General features: G+C 42.8%; 1 protein-coding gene across 4 annotated transcripts in view; it reads right to left on the bottom strand.

The window, feature by feature from the left end:
- The window catches only part of LOC116948895 (sodium channel protein type 2 subunit alpha), a 60,497-nt gene continuing 48,291 nt past the window's right edge, over positions 1-12,206 (bottom strand). For 3 of the 4 annotated variants that reach the window (XM_032966144.2, XM_032966125.2, XM_032966133.2), the window contains exons 23-27: positions 11,422-11,478; positions 9,660-9,798; positions 9,108-9,208; positions 8,349-8,619; positions 1-6,445 (exon numbers count right to left, since the gene is read on the bottom strand). In XM_032966144.2, coding sequence (XP_032822035.2) covers positions 5,262-6,445; positions 8,349-8,619; positions 9,108-9,208; positions 9,660-9,798; positions 11,422-11,478 — 1,752 coding nt within the window. In that variant the 3' untranslated portion in view covers positions 1-5,261. Of the gene's footprint in view, positions 6,446-8,348; positions 8,620-9,107; positions 9,209-9,659; positions 9,799-11,417; positions 11,479-12,206 lie in introns of all 4 variants that reach the window. The other variant, XM_032966152.2, reaches the window with a different exon arrangement.

Genomic DNA, 12,206 nt, shown 5'->3' with positions numbered 1-12,206 from the left:
TTTTCAAATGAAGTGCAATTTTATTCAACAAAAACGCACCATTCTGACAGAAGATAATATGGCGGTAATAATAATAGTGTAACATTCTATGCAGTGCTTGCAACACAGTACGCAATACAATGTGTTAACACATCCAAAGCATTACCATCCAACAGACTTGTCATTAGATGGCGTTGCTGCATGCTTCGCATTAAATGTGTTTGACAACCATTAGGGGCATTAATGATTTAAGTGAATTTTAAATGCACATAAAAAGCCCATATCACACATGACCTTTGTCTGCACGAAAACAACATGGAAGGTGGCTTGTAATGTAAATAAATTAATTTATTCCAGCGTTCAAGAACAGTATTGTCCCATGCCAGCCTGTAGAATTGCTAACTGCCATTTTTATCTCGCTACATATTCGAGGATGCCAACATTCTCAGCGCGCAAATTCCACATTTTGTGGATAAATCCGATGAACCTTTTTTTCCCTCAAATTGGTTTACCAGTGTAGTTTTAAACCCGGGTTTTTTGGAACAAAATAACATGACAAAAGGTATATCGTATCTGCGAAGTATTGTCAAAAATGAACGTGAACTGAAAATCACATTACAGGGTTGTAATGATGCATCGACTTGAGAATCGAGTTCTAAAGCTATGAATGCCTGCATCGAATCGCGTGTGTAAATATCAATATTTCACGACTGCACTAGCGTGTGTGTGTGTGGTATGTAATTGGATTCCCGTGACCTCTGCAGCTGCTACACTCACCATAACGTTAAACTCAAATGTGATTTTTAAATTCAATCACAACCCTGAACCATGACAATTCTCAAGACTGTTTAGTAGGAGGCTGCTGCCAAGTGTATGTAGTAGGGGGTGTTGTTGCGGTCATGCCAAATGATTAATTTGCAATAAAAGAAAGTTGCATTGTGATGGGTTTTTTTTAGCTATGTGAGGAAACCAGAGAACCTAGAGGAAAAGCATACAGAACAGGGGAGGAACAAATTTTGATTTAAAGCTTTCGTGACTGCAGAGATTCACATTATCGGTTCTTTCGGTAAAGTCACGTAGAAGGGAAACAATAAAATAATAAAAAGATAAAACAATAAAATTGTATTTTGTATTTTTATTATTTTACCGAAAGAACCAAGAATATGAACAGGGAAAAGAACATACAAACTCGACGCAAAAAGGGACCCGAGTCAGAGATTGAACCCAGGCCCTTTTTGCTGCGAGGTGTCAGTGTTACCACTGCGCCACCCTGCTGCATGTGTTACACAGTGTGGAGTGGGAGTGTAGCGGTTAGCGCGCTGCGCAATGAACCCCGCGACCCAGTTTCGTAACCAACTCACGGCCAACACCAGTGATGAATAGCTGAACTGGTACTGGGCCTCCGCTAGGTCGACTCGACCTCCAATGAGTACCTGGTGCGGTGTGTAAACATCGCCACTGGGGAGACAAAGGTGGTCGGGCATGATGCTGGCCACCTACCCCTTCGTGTACCGTGCCGGTCTTCATAGATGCTTGCTGACAACACTTGCCCCAACAGTCTCTTAAGTTTATACGGAGGATCTTTGTATTTGTCTGTGTTTATTGTACGTAAATACATGTACAAACATTCAGTGCTATGAACATGTGGCACGTAAATGCACAGATATGAAGGATCATCAGGAAAAGTAGTTGCAAATTCCCTGTGCCAGGTGTTTGTGGATTGTAGGGTTACTGTGAATAAGCTGACGATATAAGTACTCATTAATTATGTATCTCTCTTGGCCTGTGTCTCTAGTGAAACCAGGAGCACGCAGCTCCACCTCAAACTGCTGGAGTCCAGCCACTGACCCCAATTAATTATATGCCAGGAGCTGTCATGCAATGGCACTTTAAGCACATTATTTTTTGGAAAATGAGGCCAAACATTTTTGTTGTTTCAGATTTATCCAAAAGTAAAACGTCATGAAAAACGTCACGTTGCATCACATCAGTGATTTTTCTCACCAAAAGTGGTTGCCACGGTGTAACTTTTGTCAGCATGAAGACACGTTAAATTATTAAATTATTAACGTGTCGAAAACAATCTCAATCGGAAACATCCCTTCCACAGATATCTATCCATCACTGCAAGCATCTTACCCGCACCAATCGGGTACACAGAGGGGATTTGTATTTATTCATTTATTTGAAACACTGTGCCCTGCGTTGCAACTTTTGGCATACGGGAGGAAGCTGAAGTATCGGACAAAAACTCACGCATACAAAGGGATACAACTAACATATCCACACTGTTTAAGAACCGAATGCTGTACTGCCATCATTTGGCGACCTCGCAACGCAAGCTTACAACACCTGATCATTTGCTGGTAGCCTCCCATCCAATGACTAATCAGGCTCAACGGTGCTTAGCTTGTGTAACACACTGTTCTCACACAGGACATGGAAGCATTTTACATCGAGTAGGCAGAGAAGGCAACGACAACAGGCATTTACATGAAAATAAAACAATTATTTTCCACTAACTTGGTTGTTTATATTACCAAATTATGTCAAGTATGCTATTTGGCTATATTAACCACTAGCAATAAATAAGTGGTGTCACCAAAGGAGAGAACAGGTTTTTTGTAAAGTCACTGCGTTCAGTGTGAGTTATCTACTCTGTATTAAGACTTGAGAAACTATATTGGCTACTTACGTATCGAAAGAAGTTCAACATACATACATACAAATATACCCCACAAGATCCATCAGGCCATTGTATAACTGCATCACTCATCTAAGATCTGTTGCACAGGGTGGCTGAGTTTAACACGTAGGCTTTCGCGACCAATATTATGCATAATAAAGGTTTTTGGGTTAGATCGCGTTATTTATAAGTGCGTCGCAACCCTTCACCACCCGACATGGCCAGAAATTAGAAGTGGCGGAGAGGGGGAGTTATTGTATTTATATAATAGATATAATCTACATATGATTGGGTATAGTGTTTGGGTTCAGTTATTAAATAATACACATTACTATTACTAATCTACAACTGATTTCTGATCACAACAATTAACTGACTACTAATCTATTATATAATTACAATAACCCCCCTCTCCGCCTCTGATTGGGTTAAATGATGACGTCACCGTGCTGCTCTATTTAAGACCGGGAGCAAGTGGAGGGCTTCACCATTCTGGCGAATTGCCCGATGATGCTGGATGTACTTACCAGCGAAACGTCGTACTCAAAAATTGTAAATGTTGTGGATTCACTCTTCAACACACCGATGGGCTAAAATAGTAAACTATTTGTCTTTTGTCAACGTGACACTTTTTTTTTACTGATTGGCCGTGTAGGGTGGCTTAGTTGTGTAGTGTTGTGTTCGCTTTCAATGCCCTGGTTAAGGTAACAAGCAAAAGAGACATACAAAAACAAGTAAATAGCTAAAAAGCTTAAGACAATTTGTTAAAAAAACACAATTGGCTAGAGATGTGAAACAACAATATAATTGATTTAATTCCCTGTATATAATTTAAATCTGTTCAATATTTTTGGAGCCTCGATAGCACCGTGTTCAGCATCACACCCATGTTACTTGCGAATGACGCTCTCCTGGTCTCTTGAGCTCTCACCTGGTTAAATAACCATGAACTCGCCTAATAGACAGTGCCGTATTGTTTGGTTGCAAGAAAAAAAAACTCCACAAAAAACATTTACCGCAGGTTTGTGAAGCAGCGATCCAAAGTACAAACTATGAAGATAACCACCGCCTGATGGAATGCAGCAAAGTTGGCAGTCGCGCTAAGACTCAATAGCCTGGCTCTTTGGTTTTGACTTTGGCAAGCAACAACAGAAAATGCAGACGTTGTGAAACGGGCACCCCATCAGCCCATGGGGCCACTCCCGTGCACGCTCAAATGCGATGATTGCAGCAAAACGGTCCTCGCAATTTTTTCCGGAACGTAAAATGTGGAATACATTTAAAAACATAGGCACTCAAAGAGAGTAGATACAGATCCGAGTACAAAAAAAAAATCCCAGAATCCAAATAATTATTTAAGGACATTCAGATATATATTTTTGTAAAAAAAAGAGGAGACCTTTATATATTCCTATAGAAAGAAAAAAATATTCCAACAGTCATGTGTCGTGGAACTCCGTTAGACAATGCCGAGCCACACTGACGCGACCGTCGGATGGATAACAACATCAAAACGTGTAAAGTTACAGTCTTGTCTCTCACCACCCCATTCAGCCATAGGACGTGAACCCATTCGGCCTCGTGATGAAAATCTTCGCTCGTGAAGCCAACGTAGAGCTCTTCTGGTGAATTACAGTGCGAGAGCCGTTTTATCATTCGGCAAAATAAAATATCTGGCTGCGTGCTGCTCTTCTTCATACGCTAAAGAATGTTCGGCATCTGTGCTGCAAAAGGCTTGGTCATGCAACAACAGTCGCGTTGCTCCTTTATGAGTTCCATTCACTTTGATGCAAAAAAAAAGTTATCATATCACTTAAAGCAAACAGCAATAGAGTTTGGGAAGGGTTATCAGACTGTCGTTAACCAAGCAGACACATAGCAGCTCCAGTTTAGCGACACATTTTCCCAAATATTAATGATAAATGTTTTATCCGCTTTACGGCGCTGTATATTGTGTTTAGGAACTTAGAAAATTACCGAAGGAACCTTTTTCGTGTGTTATTTATTGTATACTGTTTATAGCTTATATACAAATAACATGCATAACACACCTTTGAAAAGTATGCCCTTTGCATATATATACCATGCATATTTACTGGAAGTATGCAATTTGTCTTGACATGCCATGCTCATGGCTGTGCTTTTATCTGAATTATGTAACTGGATACACAAGTGCATCAAATAAATATTTCACTGGTTAATGTATTATTTGGCAAGTGTCTATTATTTGGGAATTACCAAACAGAATATGAATTTAAGTTAGACACTTTTAGAGGTGAAGGATTTCAGGAAAGGTTTCATACACGTAAAAAAAAAACGTCTCCGGTAATATTTAGATAATTTTAAAAGTTTCTCGCAATTGGACGATATTTACTTTGTAATCTTCTCTGCAATGCCGCTAATGTTTATTTTGAGCTTTGTAATAATATGGTCGATTTGCTTCTCGTTTGCTGTATCCCCAGTTAATATTTACTTAAAACCTTTAAAGCAAACGTGTCATTCAATCACACTTCGTCATTGAGAGCCCTTTTCTGAGGTCCCACTAACGGAACAAGGAGACCCAGCCTCAACGAGTGACGCAAAAAAGAAAATCCCTTCACGAAAGTTTCCCACCATTGTCGGCACAATTCACATCCGCACATACAATGTTATCTCCTGACGAGAAAGAAGGCAGTGTAACGATAATCTTCACCTTCTCGTTGCCCGTATTGCCGACGTAATCTTGCGGGGCGTTGATGATTGGGGCGACGGCGGCGGCGCCGGCGGCGGCGGGCACCATCATCCCGTCGGAACCCCTGGCCCTGGCCAAGCTGGAACCTCTCTGCAGCGTGGGCGAGGGCTTTCTGTTGGTGAGCCGGTTCCTGAACGCGCGCTGGATCTTGATGGCCGCCAGCTCCTCCTGCCAGCGCCTCAGCGTGCTCGTGATGGGTGTGAGCGTGCCGTTACCGGAGCCGCTGTCCATGAAGCGCTCCTCCATCTGCAGGCGCATCGCGTCCATGCCTTCGCCCTCCCCCAGCACGCGCTTGGTGAGAGAAAACAGAACCTCCAGGCAGTGGATGCGGTCACCGGCCACGATGGGCAGGTCGAGGGCGGCGATCGCCAGATGGTTGGGTTTGGGCACGCGTAGCGGATCATCCAGAGAGTCCAGAAAGACAGAGAGATCTTTGTAGGCTATGAACTGCGTCACCGTGGGGTCGAACTTGCCCCACACCTCATAGAAGGCCTCGAAGTCGTCCTCGCTCAGGGGCTCGGTGCTCTCCTGCGTGGCGATGGCGAAGTTCTCGAGGATGACGGCGATGTACATGTTGACGACGATGAGGAAGGAGATGATGATGTAGCTGACGTAGAACGCCACGCCGAAGGAGGTGTTGCCGCAGTTGCTCTCGACTGACGTGCCCGGGTGCTTGAAGGTGCGGTCGCAGTTGAGCGGGAACGTCGGCGCCAGCAGCCCGTCCCAGCCGGCCGACGTCGTGATCTGGAAGAGGCAAAGCATGGCCCCGCCGAACGTCTCGAAGTTGAACATGTCGTTGATGCCGGCCTTGTGCTGCAGGTATCCGAAGTTGGACATGCCGAAGATGGAGAAGATGTACATGACGAGGAAGAGGAGCAGGCCGATGTTGAAGAGCGCCGGCAGCGACATGAGCAGCGCCAGCAGGAGGGTGCGGATCCCCTGTGCGCCGCGGACCAGACGGAGCACGCGCCCAATCCGGGCGAGCCGAACCACGCGGATGAGCGTGGGCTCAAAGAAAAAATTCTTCATGGTCTCGGCAAGCCCCATTCCTGAAAGGGTGACCCCCAACACAAAACACATCGCAGCTGTGTATACGAGATGGCTGGTCGGGAGGCATTCACTCGCTTGCTGTCAGCTTCGGTGTGAAACCGGTCAAAACAAAGGGGGCTGGAGAAGTGAGTTATTAAACGTGTCATGCTTCTAGATAAAAAAAAAACCCGTTTAATTGGTGCACGTTTAAAAAAATAAAGTTCAACAATTTAACCCCCATGTTTACCTTGGGGGGGAGTTGATGGTCTAAGCAGACTTTCAACCAAGATTAAAGAGTACAAACTTCCAGATTCTCATTCAGGTACTGTGCTGTTGCCAGAATTTGTACTCCGTGTTGAAGTGAAATGTTGCTTCATTGGCGCAATTGATACATGATGCAGGGTAAAATATTTTAATCACATTTGATAGTATTATCATCCAAGCCGTTGAGCAGTTTATTCCAACTGAATCACATTGTAGGACTTGTTTTGATTTTGTGCCAAAGCACGACCAATTCAGGTTTCCAACTCCCTTCCTGCCCTCCCCCAAGAAATTAATGGCACCTCATACTTAATTTACATCATCACATTGCTCAGAATGCAAAATGATACGAGGAAAATGTGAACTACTTTCAAAGAGTCGATGAGCAGGGCACATTACAACCACAGTGATTCCTCTTTGGTTCTTTCGGTAAAGTCACGTAGAAAGAAAACAAATTAAATAATGGAAAACGTTTCGATTGCAACACAAGCAATCGTCATCAGGTAGAACTAAATGTGAGAGAGAGACAAAACACAGACACGGAGACGCACGGACAGACACACAAGCAGAGAGACTTTACAAGAACCAAAGAGTAATTCCTGCAGTCAAGAAAGCATCAAATCACAGTGATTTCATTACGGAAACGTTGGGAAGTGGCAGATTACTAAATTGCAAGACGCGTTCTCCACTTGGTGTGGAGTGCATGGTGGTCGGTCGGTACATTTGCACTGACTGGTGATTTACGAGGACGATTAGATTATCCCCAAAGCACAAAAGAGACGATGTCAAACACCCAAGGGCTCTTTGAGCCACGCAAAAAACTCAAGACATTTTACTGCCATTTCTGTTGCATTGGCATGTTAAAGTGATAACAGCAATAATGTATAGCCTTTTTGTCAATACACTGCTGGACGATGGCCTCCCCAAGATGTGTTTGCAGTGCGAGTTATTTTGACATCTTCACAACGCTAGTCAGTGAAGGTCCGGTAAGACGGCGAGTTTGGGTGGGGTGGCCAGGACCGGTGAACAGGAAATTTGCGCTCAGGCTTTGTAGCAGCGATACAGAACTGCATTACAGATAGTGTTACGAAACGGTGACAATTGGAGTCTGCATAACCAAATCGTAATCCATTTCCTAAATTGGAAAACATATAAGAAAACCGTTTTAACCACAATCGAATCAATTGCCTTAAATGTAAAGTGCAGTTGTGACGTGTAAAGGAATGCAACAGATGTTTTTGGGGCCTCTTTATGATTGCTCATCACAATTTACAACTGGATGACGTTCCAAAAAAAAAAACTAACGTGAATAGCTATCAAAAACACTTGATAGCGTGCGAACATTGAGGTCAACCGTTGCCAATTGTGCATCCTTATAATCTTCCAAATTAATTGGTACACGTCGAGCAATTAAAGAGGAAAGGGTATATCATATAAACTGGTTTAATTCACAGCTACTGCTGTGCAAATCAATCCCGTTCTCGTGGTCTACATTTCAGTCTTCACCCAAGGCCGACCAAATCAATTTCTCCATCTGAAGGTTTTTTTTCTTTCTCTTGGCAGTGCATTGCAGCGTCTCACAGCATTAGCGTCCGATTGTCGTAAATAATACATCGTACACGGGAAAAAAAAACACTCAAAAGAGGCCAACCATCTCCTCACCCACAAAGGACATGACGATGACGACAATGTCGAAAATGTTCCACGCAAACTTGAAGTAGTAATGTCGCAGGGCAAAGAGCTTGAGCAGGCACTCGGCGCTGAACATCGCGATGAAGATGATGTTGATGTAGTGGAGGGCGTTCTCCATGTCCTCGCTCTGGCTGTCGGTCTCGATCATCATGACCAGCATATTAAGGCAAATGAGCGCCATGATGGTCACGTCAAAGGCCTGGGTGCCCACCAGGTCGTAGGCAAGATTTTGTAGCTTATTCTGCGCGCCGAATGGACACCACACGAGACGGGAGCATTGATATTTCAGGATTTGTCCCCGCTGTTCTGTTTTTTTTAAATATTATCTCTGTTACAATAAGGTATAGTCCTGGTCAATGACCAGATCGGGTGTCACCAATCCAAGTGTAGTTTGAACCCAATGCTGGCGAATACACTAGAAAATAATAATTTTACTTTCCAATGCTGAAATAACCCAGAGCATGTTGTCATGTTTAAATTATAACCTCTTTTTTGGGAAGAAAAAATAACACAGCTGTCATTACAAATATGTTGACGCATTGAGCGAGTATATCTTTAAAAAATAATAAGTGTATGCAGAAAGGTGTCGTCGATGCATCCTTGCGAGCGACTGAAGTTCAGTAAATACATCTGCATTCAATACCTTTCGCAATACTGGAATGTTACCATAAATGAGCCTCACATTTAGCAGTGGCGCCTACTAATGAAAAGGAGGAGACTGGTACTTACATGCGGCCTAGGCACAGGCTTTTGTGGTTTCTTTGAGCGGAGTTTCTTCATTGCACTGTGGAATTTCCTTTGTTCTTCTGTCAAGAATATATCTTCCCCTCCTATGTAATGCACCAAAACATGTGGCATTCATGTTGTACATTTATCTCCTCTCACTGCAATTGACAAAAATGTGTATCTGCCTACCGTGATGTTAGGCCAATAAATAACATAACAGAAATATGAACTAATGACTTGTGAAAATAAAATACTGTGTCATTATGTAAATAAAGTTGTAAATTGGTCCACTTAAAACTGAAAGTGTGAATGTAATATGGCGGGTTTTAAATAACAAACATGTATTATATGTAATGTTCTCAATTAATGGTGGATTTAATGCTTGGAGTCGTAAATACAGCTTTTCACATTACATTATTTCCAGTAACCATGAACATCCACAAAATCGACCACACGTCTGGTGAGTCTAGCATGCACGCAAAGCAAAACATTAATGTTCAACATATGGAAATGTGAATGTTGATGCTTGTGGAATAAAACAAGATGTGAAGATACCTATCTTTTTCTTTTGCTGGTTGAAGTTATCAATGATGACACCAATGAAAAGGTTGAGGATGAAAAATGCTCCAAAAGTAATGAAGAAGACAAAGAAACCGTAACTGTATTTGTTTTCCTCAAACTTAGGCTGTTCATCGTACTGTGCGGAACGAGACATTGAGATCAAGGTTATGAAATGTTGCACTGACAGTTACCACATATCAACACATATGTAAATTAACCTTATGGTATGGGACCCCGGGGTACCATAAGCCCCGGCTCTCGCATAAACATATTATTATGTAAATAAACACTTTGCTCTTTTTTCACCAATGGGTTTGAAGGATGGTGGCAAGTGTTGTCTTGTTAAACTATGCCTTTAAAACTGAAAACTACTTAAATTTCGATTTAAAGCTTTCGTGACTGCAAGGATTCATCTTCTTTGGTTCTTTCGGTAAAGTCACGTAGAACTGTCGTCCCGACAGTTCTGTTCTTTCACCTGATGAAGGTTACTTGTGTTGTGGCTGAAACGTCGTGAGAATTTTATTGTCTTATTTTATTTTATTATTTTATTCTCATTCTACGTGACTTTACCGTAAGAACCAAAGATGAAAACTACTTTCCTGCAGTAGCTCTATTTAAATACAGTATCGAAAAAATAATTTACACCCCTCTGTCAATCATCGTGTTTCTCAGTGTGGATTTGTGAACACACTTTGTAAACAGTACATAAAATAGTACACGTTTTAAATGCGCTGTTCATATTGTAACAAGCGTTTATACCAATGTTACTCTACAGAATCGTGGGTTATCGCTCCTCTTATCCGCATTGATACAAGCGGTATGTGGGGACTATGGCTTAACCGCAAAAAAAACTATCTGCACAAATGCATACGGACAAGAGAAGTATTATAATCAAACAGGAGAAATTAACGGCGAAACGCATCTCATCAGTTAAATATCTGCAGGTAATAGGATTGTCATCAATTGATCCTGCCTGCAGACATCGGTAGGTGACAAATAATAATGAAGAGCAGTTTCACTGTGTTATTATGCATACCGTTATGACAAATAAAGGACTTAAGTCGTGTAGGCAGTTTGAGCAGCTTTGGATAAGACTTGTTATGATCCTGCCCATACCCGAGCATGGAGTGAGTGCATTCGCTTGTTCAGCTCTTCTGCGCATTCGTCCTCGCTGCGCTTGGACACGACACGACAACAGAACGATCCACGCCGGGTGGGTCGCGGCGTTTACGTGCGCGGTGGGACGGAGTCGCCAAAAATAAATAAATAAATTTGTACTTTGCCTTTCGTTTATTCGGGACCCCGGGGTCCTGTCATAAGGTTCAAATACTGAACTACGGATAAAAACGTTCGCATCGTCAAGGGCTGTTAAGCATCTCCATGAGAAATGTAACGCATGCGTATCAACACGGCCTTTAATATCTCGTGAAATATTTCCCAGGTTGCTGTTCGAATTTGGAAGGAACGTGACGAAGAAGCACAGCCATAACGTCAGGTCTGCCAAAAGTCGTGTGCCGGGTGAGGAAACATTGTCCAGGCCACCGACACGGGCAGACCCAGTGAAATTAAGCCCTGAAATTAACATATACCGTAATTTAAACATACGTAGTTTAAGCATCATCCAGTGATTGGTAAGTGGCTCTGTAGTGAATCGAAATGTATCACGACTGGTCATAGAGGCTGCTTCAGGTGCAAACATTGGGGTCAAAAGTCATTTTATGCACAACAGACACAAGATTTATAGAAAATGACTTATCTTCTTGGTGGCATCAACTGCAGCAGACATGATGTCTATCCACCCCTTGAAAGTAGCCTACGTATGCAAGAGCAAACGCAGAAAGAAACACGCGCACGCATAGGTAAGTTGATCAGTCGCTCCCACGCCACGTACGTGGGGCATTTCTCTTCTGTCAGCGCTGCTGTCAATGTCCTCAGAAGGTTGGGGAAATTGTATCAAGAGAGAATTAACATTTTAAAGGATGAAAAATGAGGCGTTCTTTTTTTTTCTTCTTCCGTACTGTAAGTCGTGCTAATTCACGGGGCTCTCTCTCTACGTGGAGGGAGATTTGAAAAAATGCGAGTAGCATCGAATGTTCCGGATTATCTGAGAAAATTTACTTGATTTCAATACCACCGCCAGAGCGAGACTTAAATAAACAACTGCAGTGGATGTTAGGGTTATGATTTAGTGTAGAGCGATGGAGAGGGGAGTGTGTACATATGCTATCGAACCCTAGGCATGACTGTGGGTGAGGACATTAACACAGAGATGTTTAAGTTGCATGCGTTTCAGCCCCGACCAATGCTAACCCGCCAATGCAGGAACATTGTACGTCGCTTTGCCAATCTCCAACCCCCACCATTAGGCAGACACATTAACAGACGCGAAGCAAACGATAGAAAATGCACGCTATCCACAGCAAACACTCCTCATCCAGGTGCAAACACTCCTCACCCACATGCAAACACTCCTCACCCATGTGCAAACACTCCTCACCCACGTGCAAACACTCCTCACCTACGTGCAAACACTCCTCACCC

Source organism: Petromyzon marinus, chromosome 2, assembly GCF_048934315.1.
Source record: "Petromyzon marinus isolate PM22_M1 ecotype Great Lakes invasive population chromosome 2, UKy_Petmar_22M1.pri1.0, whole genome shotgun sequence".
Lineage (NCBI taxonomy): Eukaryota > Metazoa > Chordata > Hyperoartia > Petromyzontiformes > Petromyzontidae > Petromyzon > Petromyzon marinus.
The sequence above is the reverse complement of the archived record's forward strand: the minus strand, read 5'-3'. Positions and strand labels throughout refer to the sequence as shown.